The sequence below is a fragment of the Triturus cristatus genome, chromosome 1_1, assembly GCF_964204655.1.
Source record: "Triturus cristatus chromosome 1_1, aTriCri1.1, whole genome shotgun sequence".
Classification (NCBI taxonomy): Eukaryota; Metazoa; Chordata; class Amphibia; order Caudata; family Salamandridae; genus Triturus; species Triturus cristatus.
This window is the reverse complement of record NC_140579.1, coordinates 29,240,552-29,254,245: the sequence shown is the minus strand read 5'-3', so window position 1 is coordinate 29,254,245 and position 13,694 is coordinate 29,240,552. Positions and strand designations below refer to the sequence as shown.

General features: G+C 47.9%; 1 protein-coding gene across 2 annotated transcripts in view; it reads left to right on the top strand.

Moving 5' to 3' along the window:
- Positions 1-13,452, top strand: part of LOC146869227 (proteasome activator complex subunit 2-like) — a 192,108-nt gene extending 178,656 nt beyond the window's left edge. For both annotated transcript variants that reach the window (XM_085644641.1, XM_085644721.1), the window contains 2 exons: positions 3,072-3,158; positions 13,250-13,452. In XM_085644641.1, coding sequence (XP_085500767.1) covers positions 3,072-3,158; positions 13,250-13,330 — 168 coding nt within the window. In that variant the 3' untranslated portion in view covers positions 13,331-13,452. The remainder of the gene's footprint in view (positions 1-3,071; positions 3,159-13,249) is intronic.
- The last annotated feature ends 242 nt before the right edge of the window (positions 13,453-13,694 follow it).

Below are 13,694 nucleotides of genomic sequence, written 5' to 3'. Positions count from 1 at the left end.
GTAAAGCTCACGACCTAATACAGGAGGGAAAGCTCATTACTAACCCCTCCATTAAATGTACCCTCGATGCAGCGGACACTGCTTCTAGAGCCATAAATACTAGTGTCCTGCTTCGCCGTCATGCCTGGCTCAGGATCTCAGGGTTCAAGCCAGATGTCCAGGCATCCATACTAAATCACCCCTTTGACCAACAACACCTCTTTGGGTCAAAGGTGGACGAAGCATTAGAAAAAATTAAAAAGGACACGGACACAGCAAAGTCTATGGGGGCATTACAATCCAAGACCCCTAAACGCTCGTTTCGGCGTTCGTCCTTTCGTAGCACAGGCAGAGGCTACTCCACCGATAGCGCCTCTACCTCCTACAAGTCCCCTCCTCAAAATACCTTCTCAAAGGGATAGATGACATCTGCAAAGCAGCCACATGGTCAACACCGCACACCTTCACAAAACATTACTGTGTAGACTGTGTAGACGTGCACTCCAAGCAACAAGCTAGTGTGGGCCAGGCTGTACTAAAGACATTATTTCAAACCGCTGCAACGGATACCGGTGGTCGCCGCTAAGGTTGGGTACTGCTATATAATCTATGCAAAGTGTACAATCTGCAGCTCATATGCCTCAAACGGAATATGCTACTTACCAGTATGCATCTGTTCTTGGCATGTAGAGCTGCAGATCTATACACGCCCACCCGCCTCCCCGGCTGCCTGTATCCGTTCCAGTCTATCTTATTTAGATACAACACACATGGGTTTCTCACTGTTATTACTACGCTCCATCATTTCCCTGCTGGCGAAAAACAATCTGAGGATGGAGCCGAAGCCCATGCGCAGTACGGAGCGAAGGAGGAGTCACCGAACTCGTGACTTCCAAAGACTGTCCAAAGAACAAAAACAAACTGCAAACATCCGGGCCCAACACCAGATGGCGATCTATGCAAAGTGTACAACTCTGCAGCTCTACATGCCAAGAACAGATGCATACTGGTAAGTAGCATATTCCTTTCTGTCTGTTCATCTGGACAAGGTTGTGCTCCGCACTCGTCCTTCCTTTTTGCCAAAAGTTGTTACTGCCTTCAATATCGGGCAAACTATCACCATGCCCACTTTCTTTCCGCCTCCGCACCTCTCCAGAGAGGAAGAGAGGCTCCACCGTCTGTACTCAAAACGTGCGCTTTCATTTTACCTGAATGGTACACAACAGTTCTGGGTGGATGACCAGCTCTTTGTTGGCTACGTAGGCGCCAAGAAAGGCCGGGCTGTACACAAGAGGAGTATCTCCCGCTGTGTCGTCTTGTGTATAAAAGCCTGTTATTCTCTGGCTAAAAGGAGCCTAAGGTGGGGCTGCGCGCCCATTCTACCAGGGAGACAGCAGCTACTACTGCAATGGACATGGTGTCCCCCTGCAAGACATCTGTCAGGCAGCCACGTGGGCCTCGCTGCACACTTTTACTACACATTATTGCCTTGACAGGCAAGTCTGGAGAGATGGCTTCTTTGGCCGTTCTGTTCTCCGTAACTTTCTGGTGTGATCTTGGTTCGCAGACCCACCACCAGGGTTGGTATTGCTGAGGTATCTTTTCTAAGGTAAGGAATCTATCACTAACGTGTCTCTTTCAGATGCACAAGTTACTTACCTTCGGTAACGATATATCTGTAAGAGACATTAGTTAGTGAAAGATTCCTTACCGCCCTACCTATCCTCCCCGTTCTGCGAACTGATTTCTGAGGTTAAGGACATCTCTTTCAGGGCCCTAGTTTCAATGCACCAGTGGTCAGTATCTTGCATGGGTCTGCGTTCCTGGCGCGGAAAGTCGTGTACAGAACTGACGTCAGCGCGCGAGCGCGGCGTCTAAGTAGCTGCCGCGATGTCATCCCGGCGATCACGACACCTACGACGGACTAATGTCTCTTACAGATAGATCGTTACCGAACGTAAGTAACTTGTGCATCAGATCCACCTATTGGTGATCACCTATGTGATCAATCATGATAGTTTAAAAAATTTATAAAAACAATTGTTACTAAAGTCAGCATCCAGTGGTTGTTTACTTGCGTGTTCTCAGAGCATTCAGTTACCACGTGTTCAATTTTCAATCCCAGATTTTTACGTAACCTTTAAACACAATATTACTGCTTGGTAATTTAGTTGTTCCTAGTTTCAGTACCTCCCTTCACAGCTCAGTATATGGTTCAAATGTTGTTGTGACTCTGTCCCTGGGTAGCTGTATAAAGAGCTATCTATATTCAAATGGTATGCATGTTTTTAACTCAGACGTAATATGACCCGCTCACCGCTACCAATTGCATGCATGTTTGTGCACTCCTGTGTAGATTGGAGTGATGTTCATGGAACTGTCTGTGCTTGCATGGTGACCTGAGTAGCTTGTATTTAGAATTGAGTGAATATTTTTATAATGTTTCGTGGAAACCCCCATCAGAATCACTGAAGTTTCTATTTCCTCAGTATGTGTGTCTCCATAACTGCCTGAGTTTGGTGTGCATGCCAGCACTCCGGGGTGCCAAGCCCATCATGGAGTTTTTAATCTATTGCACTGTTCTGTTGACAGTTACTTGCAATGGAAATATGTAAGATAGACTACTATTTTATGACACCTGTATGTTATGAGTGAAGTCAAAGCCCCCTAACTGTTAACCCAGCGTTTTTGTGCTGTGTGCGTGTATGTACCTCATTTATAATAGTAGAATAAGGCTCAGAGTGTCAGCATGAGCCAGAACTGAACCACATGGTGAAGTTTAACTGAATTATAATGACGAGTGCACATTATTGGTACATAAATCTCAATGCCCTATTCTGACACTTATCTTACTCTGAACCATCATTCTTACTCCTGATTACCCAAGTCTTTGGTTGCTCCACGTCGCACACTTGTTGATCTTCAAATTCCACACCTCATTTCGATGCCTTTTTACTTCTTTCTTTTCCCAAGTGATGGCTTTCCTCCTCTTAACACAACAAACTCCCTCTTACTCCAGTCCCAAAGTTTCTCTTGTTTCATTCTGATCTCAAGTGTTGTTGTCACCAGTTTGTTATTCTCACTCACCACAGATGGATTACCGCACACTTGTGCATGAAAAGGATGAGGCAGTGTATGCAGAGATACGCAGCATTTTGATGGACGTGCGTGGCTTCTATGTGAGTATTTGGCAGGGGACAGGAAAAGTGGTTAGGCCCTTATTTTGTTTGGCACATTTACTTTCCTATGGAGTATTGCAGTAATAGTAAAAATGTACTCTATTGGAATTGCCAGGCATTTTAGCATTATCACAATTTGAGTGTTGTGGTATTACCAGATTGCATAGCATCCCATAAAAGCTATGTTGCCAGTAGCAAAAAGCTGGTAGTAACCACACACATAAAGAAGCAGAAAACTTGTATCAATGTTAACTAGACCAAATTAGTCCCGGTGTTCTAGACACGTGAAATCCATTGGTAATACTGCAACTCCCGACTGTTACCACAAAAGAACAAACCAACTTTACCACCTCAGGATATTTCCTTTTCAGTTTATCATGTTTCCCCAAGTGGTGATCGTAATAATTTAACCCCACTCATCATTTTTGCTTATATCATCAAAAGTTCTGCTTCCATACTGCTGATGTAATATTAAGGGGTCTGTTGTCCAACACTTTCCCATGTGATATTATGTGATCTCTATGTTGCTTGGTTTGCGCAATGCATAGTGTAGACTCAATTTTCTTGAATGTAAGGTTCACAGCCTTATTGTGTATGTGCTTTCATTTGGTCATTCTGTTTCAAAAACCGAATTACTCGGTGTGCCACATCACTCTTGTGCCTGTTAGCTTTGTGCACACAATGACACAAAATCTTACTGCCAAGGCCTAAAATTCACCTTAACACATAACAAAACTTCCATACCCTTCCTGGACCTCACTATTCAACATACCAACAGTGAATTAATCACCAGTCTGTACAGGAAACCTACCGAGAGGAACACTTTACTGAAATACAGTAGCAACCATCCACGTGCTTTAAGAGACTCTCTTCCTTATTCACAATTCCTCCGGGTCAGGAGGAACTGTTTTAAGAAAGAAGACTATTTCCAAGAGGCAGCAGTCCTTTCATCTAAACTACAAGCCAGAGGGTATCCCAAAAGATTGGTACGGAATGCACGCAAAAGAGCTTGATATTGCCCAAGAGAAATTCTTCTGTCTCCCAAACCCAAGACTGACCAGAACCGCATTGTATGCGTTACCACCTTTTCACCTGTCTCTTAACGCCATACGTAAATCCATTCTTAAACATTGGACGATACTGAATGCTGGCACTATTAACATTGAGCGTCCCCTGTTCGCTTTTCGCAAAAGTAAAAACATCAAAGATCACTTAGTCAGGGCAGCCCTCCCTGCAATCAAACCACCTGACACTCTACCTGAACTATGGGGTCTGAATCCCTTACTAGGGCATGCCAAATGTGGTAATTGTAGTGTTTGTGAGTTCTCAATTGAAGGTCAAGTTTTCACTTTCAACAATGTCACGATCGCACCCAAAAATTTCACCAATTGTAATTCATGCAATGTTATTTATGTCATACAATGTCCTTGCGCAAAAATATATATAGGACAAACAACTCAGAAGGCTCGCATCAGGATTTGTCAACACCGCAGCCGCATTCGTTGCAAGACACCCAACGCACCACTGGTTGAACATTTTTCAGAGAAAGGACACCGTGAAAACGACATTAAATGGACAATAATCTTAATGATCAAACCACCTCCAAGAGGCGCTGACATCGGCAGTATGTTGAACAAAGAAGAACTCAAATGGATTTTGCGCACCCAAAGTATTAAAAACGGCCTGAATAGGATCGAGGACTGGTCTACTCTACTTTGAATTCTAACATATGCCTTCCACTACTTTTACTCGTGTCTCCCGTATTGAATTGAAATTTTTATTATATGTAAGCCTTTTCCCTCCTCTGTATTGGTTGAATTTTATGGGTGCCTTCTCTGCTTATTCTCGTGCCATACTAATGGTTTCAAATGGGCAAATTATAAGAAGATTATTCTAGCATGTTGCACCCTCTGTCAGCATGCTTCACTCACAATCATCCAAGCATCCTTTCTGTTCTCTCACGTAAGATGGCCGCCCTAGTCACCTCGTTAGTTTTTATCCTATCACGCGCGCTATTTAACCCACTCCCAGCATTCCCTCCCACTCCGAATTCCCATTGAGCCAGCGCACTCCCCGCATGCCATCGGATTCTCGTGGCTTGCTATCTCTATCTAGGGAAGACCGTGGTCCACCTTGCTCGCCGTCCACATTTATCTTCTCTCTCCCCCGCTTAGGCTTACAATTCAATTCCCTTCTCCTTTCCCCAGACCTTTCCTTATATACACGTTGTCACGCACCCAACCGGGGCGTTGGATCTCAAGCCTTGCACTGATTCTCCTCAAGTCAGCAATCCAATCGAGCCAGCGCGGTCCTTGCACGTCATCGGATTCGCGGAAATTGCTAAATCAGTCGAGGTAAGACCCCGGTCCATTATACACCCTCTTGTTATACTCTCATTCCCCCTCACCACTATATTCCCTTCTTTTCCCCAGACCGGAACAAGCCCAATTCATTGAATGCCCGCTGTTAAGCACCCACCCGGGGCGTGGAAACCCCTTACTGCCTTGAACCGCTCCTAACTGGTAAGCGTGGTTTTATCATCGTTGCAACCTAGCACGATCCCTTCGCATATTCCCGGTTAATCAATTTTAGTTCCATCTTCCAGAATTGACAGGTTTTCCTTGTATCCTTGGCCATCTCTGCACCGGGGAACGCGGACACCTTATCACTTAAGGTACATGTTCTAACCATCGGCAACTCACCGCGCTCACGCGCCACTTGTACAATTAAAATCAACTGCTTTCACGCGGCTTACCGCTGTTCCCTCACTTAATCTTTGCCATCACTGGCAACTCACCTCTTAACTGCCACCAGACTACCATTCTCACCGCGCTACTTTCACGTCGTGATTCACGTCTCGGTTAGTTCTTTTTAAAAAAAAAAATTATAATTTTTCGAATTCACACTGCAATTCATCCTGGGCTATACGGAACTGCTCTAATTCACGAAGAAATCACATAAATTATATCTGGTTCTTGGTTCCAACTAGCTCCATTGAAGTGTATTCAAATTGTTTAACCTGCCATATAGGCTCCTGGGAAGCTCCTTTTAATTTGTAATGTTTTTGTCTTTTTTCCCCTTTTTCCCCAATTGATTGTCCTCACTATTAGTGTTTCTGAATTGCTCAGGCTTACATTTCCCATGTCCTGATGATGATCCCAGTTCGAGGCATGTGGGCTGCTGAATTCATATCTTGTGCATAGATCGCCGCCTAGTGTTGGGTCCGGATGTCCGCACGCTGTTGTCCTGGAAGAGTCTTCGAAGTATCCTTGGATAGGTGACTCCTCCCATGGACTACAGTGCGCATGGGCATCCTCTCCATCCTCAGATTGTTTTTTTCCGCCATTGGGTTCGGATGTGCTATCTTAGCTCAAGTTAGGAAAAACTTTTGTCGAGGCCACAAGGCCTTTAGTTCGCGTCGGTACTGTTTATCGATCGGGTTTCGATACTTTTTGTTAGTTTACTAACTTTCAGCACCGACTTTGTTCGCATTTGCCTGTCCATCGACTCTACTTCGACGATGGAATCCAGGACGCCATTCAAAAGGTGTCCGGTATGCAATGCGAAGTACCCACACATCGACGTCCATCCGGTGTGCAACAAATGCCTTTCGCCGGACCACGACGAATCGACATGTATGGCCTGTGCCCGGTTCCGTTCAAAGAAGACCCTGCGGAATCGTCGAGCGGCGAGGCTCGAAGCGCAGCACGCGGCACCGGCCCCAGCTGACATCTTCGACGAGGCTGACGACGTCGAAGAAGTAGAAGTCTTACCCTCCAGTCCCGTTTCCGAACACGAACACGAACCCGGATCGGACGAGGCCGACGAGTCACTCTTCCACAGAGGTGAAGACGACACCGAGGTAGGAGACGACGAGGAGGCCTTAGGAGCCGAAGAGAGTAGCTCCGATGATGAACAAGGCCTACCTGTTCAGACCGAAATTTCACCAGCGCCACAGACTATGGCTCCGGTCGAGGGATCGCCTTCGGGCCTTACCCGAGACCTATCACGCAGTCCTTCGGCCCCGCCCTCGGGCCCGGCCTCGGACGTTCAGCGGCAGCCATTACCGCTTAAGCCAGCTGGTTTCCCTTCCACGAAACCGAAACCGAAAGCTGCTCAGGTTCCTACGAAACCGAAACTGAAAGTGGCGCTAGTCGGATCGAGGCCTTCAACACCTTCGACGCCAGCGCACCGGGTCGGCACCGACCGCACCAAGAGAGACTTCGGTGCCGAACTCGAGACGGGCGACATGGGAGTCGACAAACGGAAGAAGGTCATCGGCGCCGACAAACCTGCCCGGTTACCGGCGTCGACGCCACCGACACCGAGGGCCGTCCCGCCTGCTACGCCTCGCAGCACTCCCTCGACGACACCAAAACCTCACGTGTCGAAGACGTCGACGGTGATCTCCGCACCTCGACTCGATGCGCCACGGGCGCAGAAGATATCTGCAGCCGCCTCGACGACCCTGGCGGGGGCCACGACCTCTAAGGCGCCCCGAATACGGCCTGGCGCGATGCCAGGCTGCAGATCCAAGGACGCCCTCCAGGACCCGTCGGGTTCCGGTTCGGCTCCGGCGGTTTCGTCGGTGCCGACCAGCATTACCTTCGGCTTGCCTCCACCCACAATCCCGAAGGCGTTTCAACTCAGGACACAGGTCACCAAAACTGCGGTTACACCTGTCGAGCCGTCTCCGTCACACGTCATCGACGCCGACACTGGCAGGATGATTCTCCACGGCCGAAGGATAACTTCGGAACCGCCATTGGAGCCTTTCAGGATCCCGCTAAAGAGGAAGCTGCCTGTGGACTCAGAACCTCTCCTGTATGAACCCTTCTATTCACCCTACCAGGATCCACACCGGGCCTCCCCCACACGCTCCGACACGGATGCATTGGGGGACTACTTGGATGAACAAGTCCCCTACCATGTGGACACGGACCCTGATGACCAGCAGGACCCTGACCAAACTTGGGGCGACCCTGCAGACCCCAGTGCACCTCTTGATGCACAGGACACACAACTATATGGGCCAAAAACATCACCCACAGAGGATACTGCGGCGTTCAACGCTCTGATTGAACGTGCGGCAAACAACCATGATGTACAGCTTCACTCTGATATCATCGAAGATGACTTTCTAATGGACACCTTTGCATCCTCAGAAAGACATGTAAAGACTCTGCCAATGTTGAAGGGGGTCCTCAAGCCAGCCACTGACATTTTCAAGGAACCCACCAGGGCACGAGTGATAAACCCCAGGATCGATAAAAAATACAGATCAGCACCTGGGGATCCTACTTACATCAGAGGCCAATTACCACTCGACTCCATCGTTGTGGCGAATGCCCGCAAGAGGGCACACTCGCAGACAACGGGTGACGCTCCTCCCCCGGACAAAGAGTCCAAGGTGCTAGAGACCTCCGGCAAGCGAGTTGCCGCACAAGCTGCAAACATATGGCGCATAGCTAACACTCAAGCGCTCCTCGCTCGCTACGATAGAGCGCACTATGACACACTGGAGCAACTTCTTCAGCACCTCCCTGACCCCTACAAAGAAGGTGCAGAAATCCTTATCAGAGAGGGACAGCTACTCACAAATGCTGCCATTAAATGTGCACTAGACGCTGCAGACACGGCTGCCAGGGCCATCAACACTAGCGTCATCCTACGACGTCACGCCTGGCTACGTATCTCAGGATTCAAGCCTGAGGTACAAAACAATATACTTAATCAGCCCGTCAACCCCGACTTTTTGTTCGGACCTGAGGTTGACACCACCCTCGAGAAGATAAAAAAGGACACGGACACTGCAAAGTCCATGGGCGCCCTACAAACTCAGTCCTTTCGGAGCGGCTCCTTTCGTCGCCCCGGAAACAAGGGGGCAGGTAGAGGACAGGGGTCACAACAAACATATAACAAGGGTAATACGCAGACCACCTACGATAAGAACACCCGAGGTGGCTATCGTGGCTCCAGTACCAAGGGCAGAGGACGTGGCTACGGCAACACCAGGTCCTCCCCCAAGAACAAGCAGTGACGCCCTCTCCCTTCCTCCCGACCACATAACACCCGTCGGGGGAAGGCTACAACGGTTCCTGTCCACGTGGAACTCCATCACCACGGACAGGTGGGTCAAAGATATTATAAAACACGGTTACTGTCTGGAGTTAACTTCCACTCCACCCACAATACCACCAAGAAACCGTCCTATGTCCTCAGAGCACTTAACGCTCTTACAGCAAGAGGTAGAAAGTATGCTTCTAAAAGGCGCTATCGAGCTCGTACCCATCCACGAGCAGGGCACGGGGGTTTACTCCCTCTACTTCTTAATTCCAAAAAAGGACGGGTCGCTCAGGCCTATATTAGACCTGAGACCCCTGAACCAGTACATTCTTTCAGAGCACTTTCACATGCTCACTCTACAGCAAGTCCTTCCGCTTCTCAAGCAGGGAGACTTCCTAGCATCACTGGACCTCAAGGATGCGTACTTCCACATACCCATCCACCCCTCACACAAAAAATACCTCAGGTTTACTGTTCAGGGGCAGCACTATCAGTTCAAAGTCCTTCCCTTCGGCGTGACAACAGCGCCCAGGGTTTTCACGAAGTGCCTAGCTACGGTGGCAGCACACTTACGGAGGCAGCATATACACGTCTACCCCTACCTAGACGACTGGCTCGTTCAAGCGAAGTCGGCCCAGCAATGTGCAAGCCATATGTCCCGCACCATTCACCTTCTTCACAGTCTGGGATTCTCACTAAATTACCCAAAGTCCCATCTCCAGCCCGCACACGTACAACAGTACCTGGGCGCGACTATAGACACTCTGGCGGCCTCAGCTCAGCCAAGTTTAGTGAGGATCAACAGCATACAACTGCTGATCTCCAAGTTCAAACACAATCACTCGCTTCCAGCGCGAGTGTTTATGCAGTTGATAGGCATGATGGCCTCCTGCATCTTCATAGTCCCGCACGCGAGATTACATATGCGCCCACTTCAGGAGTGCCTAGCACGTCAGTGGAATCAGGCTCAAGGACAGTTGAAAGACCTAGTGTTGGTGAGCGGTCGGGCATACAACTCTCTGCATTGGTGGAATCCACAAAACCTTTGCAAGGGGCGACCGTTCCAAGAGCCTGTTCCACAAATAGTACTGACAGCGGACGCGTCTCTCCAGGGATGGGGAGCTCATGTACTACACTACACAGTGCAGGGACTATGGACGACACAACAGAAGAAGATGCACATCAACCTTCTGGAACTGATGGCAATCTTCCTGGCCATGAAGGCTTTCAAAGTACATCTGTGCAACAAGGTCGTGTTGATCCGAACGGACAACATGACCGCAATGTACTACATACAGAAACAGGGAGGGACACACTCTCCACAGTTGTCTCATCTGGCTCAGAGCATGTGGAAGTGGGCCATTCAGAGGAACATGTTCCTCATGGCAGAACACCTCCCCGGCAAGGACAACCAGATGGCGGATCTGCTCAGCAGACACAGCCACCAGATGCACGAGTGGGAGTTACACCCATCAGTACTCCAACCGTACTTCCAGCAGTGGGGTCACCCAGAGATAGACCTATTCGCGACAAGCGAAAACGCAAAATGCCAAAGCTTCGCCGCCAGATTCCCACATCCGCAGTCGCAGGGCAATGCGATATGGATGAACTGGTCCGGCAGATTTGCGTACGCTTTTCCCCCAGCACCGTTGATACCGCTGGTGGCTCGCAAACTCCGACAACACTCCCTGACACTCGTCCTAGTTGCTCCCACGTGGGCACGCCAGCCGTGGTACACCACCTTCCTCGAACTTTCCGTGGTACCGCATCAAAGGCTGCGGATCAAACCCGCGCATTTGACGCAGAACCATGGAGAGGTTCAGCACCCAGATCCGCAACAGCTGAACCTGGCGATCTGGCTCCTGAAGTCCTAGAGTTTGGCTATCTCAATCTGCCACCTGACTGCATGGACATCATCAAGGAGGCCAGGAGACCCACTACAAGAGCTTGCTATGCAGCCAAATGGAAAAGGTTCGTCATTTATTGCGGTAATAATGACATTAACCCGCTGGACGCATCCATCCACGACATCATATGTTACCTCTTACACCTATACCGATGCAATCTGGCGTACACCTCTATACGTGTCCATTTGACCGCAATATCAGCCTATCTGCAAACCAGGCAGCACCTCTCTCTATTCAGAGTGCCTGCCATCAAAGCATTCTTGGAAGGACTCAAACGAGTCATTCCACCTAGTCACCCACCGGCTCCAATGTGGAACCTCAACTTGGTCCTCACACGCCTGATGGGTCCACCCTTTGAACCTCTACACTCATGCGAGATTCAATTCCTTACCTGGAAAGTAGCCTTCCTGGTAGCGATCACTTCCCTAAGAAGAGTTAGTGAACTCCAGGCACTAACCGTTCAAGAGCCATTTATTCAGGTTCACGCCAACAGGGTCGTACTACGTACCAACCCCAAATTCATGCCCAAAGTAATATCGCAGTTCCACATGAACCAGACTATTGAACTGCCCGTTTTCTTCCAAAACCCACAAACTGTTGCAGAGCGGGCATTACATACACTAGATGTACGGAGGGCCCTCATGTACTACATCGACAGGACTAAACCCTTCAGGAAGACAAAACAACTATTCGTTGCCTTTGCCCCACACCACAAAGGTAACGCCATCTCCAAAGCAGGGATAGCCAGATGGATAGTTAAGTGTATTCAAATCTGTTATCAAAAGGCAAAACGCACATTAACTATTCCACCACGAGCCCACTCAACACGCAAGTTGGGGGCTTCCATGGCCTTCCTAGGAAATATTCCCCTGCATGATATATGCAGAGCAGCCACATGGTCCACTACACACACATTTACAAAACACTATTGCGTAGATGTGCAGTCAAAACAGCAGGCAGCTGTAGGACAGGCTGTTCTCAAAACACTTTTTCAGACCGCTGCAGCTGGCACGGGTAGCCGCCGCCAATAGAGGGCACTGCTATGTATTCTATGCACAAGATATGAATTCAGCAGCCCACATGCCTCGAACTGAATATGCTACTTACCAGTATGCATCTGTTCTTGGCATGTAGGGCTGCTGACATTCATATCGCCCTCCCTCCTCCCCGGCGCCTGTCGCAGCTGCAGCTCTCAGAATTATTGCAAGCATGGTCATCACTTTCTGTATCTACTCCATCACTGCCACAATGGCGAAAAACAATCTGAGGATGGAGAGGATGCCCATGCGCACTGTAGTCCATGGGAGGAGTCACCTATCCAAGGATACTTCGAAGACTCTTCCAGGACAACAGCGTGCGGACATCCGGACCCAACACTAGGCGGCGATCTATGCACAAGATATGAATGTCAGCAGCCCTACATGCCAAGAACAGATGCATACTGGTAAGTAGCATATTCAATATTCTGCCATAGGGATCGAAACGTCGTCGACACTATAAAACACCGTACACACTAAATAATCCTATTACAATGTGTCACGGTTGTAGCCAATCATTACGCTTGTAAAAACTTTTTTGTATCCTGGTACAAGCATCTGTTTCTTTCGCCTGTTTGCCTCATTTTATGTTTTTAGGGTTAAAAACATGTCTTTGTAAAGTGTATATTGTCAACTCTTTTGTTTTATGTGGAATCGGATACAGGACTCTGTCCCACTACTAACCATTTTTATTTCTTTATATTGTCAAATTCTCATTAAAAATTGTACTATCCGGCTGGATAGATCACATATAGAATTGATTTCTTTCTATATTTATTCTTCGCTTGATTAATCATTTTTACAAGGACCATTGTTCTTTTTAAAAACAAAATCTTACTGCCTCATTCGTAACCTAGCACAGCTGTGTTCCTGCATCTTCCATGCCACCTTGAAACGTACGTGGTGCTAGTCTTAAAGACTTTCCTCTAGCCTTTACGATAATCTGATATGATATTGAAATGAGGCTCAACTGTTGCTTCTGGCTTCTGTTTTACTCCTTGGTCTATTGTTATGGAGGATGACGAGATACATGCATAAATAATGCCTATTTAAATCCAAGTTTTGTTTTTTCTATTTGCAGGCTGAGCTTTATGACATCATCATTAAGAACGTGGAAAAGATCACAAACCCCAAAGGGGAGGACAAGCCTCCAATGTACTGAAAGCTGAGAGCACAACTCTATCTGTTTCTCAGAAGCCTTCATGCTGCAAGACTCAACTGCTATAGAAGTGGCAACCCACTTTAATTATGAATTGTCACAAAATAAAAAAAAATTGAACAGGTGCTCTGCATGTTTCTTTCGTCACGGCCTCATAATATGATAAATACAGTACTATCTGGAAGGTGACTATTGATGTTGGATTAAATGCTCCTTGGAGATGTATAAACTCCACTTCTTTCTAAAAAAGAGAAGAGAAAGAGTAAGTCCAATCTTCTGTGGGTGATTTTCTAAATACTAGGTTAGTTACACTAATGGTTCCCTCAGGGTACTTTTTTTATTGATAAACTTGTATTTTAACAAAAGG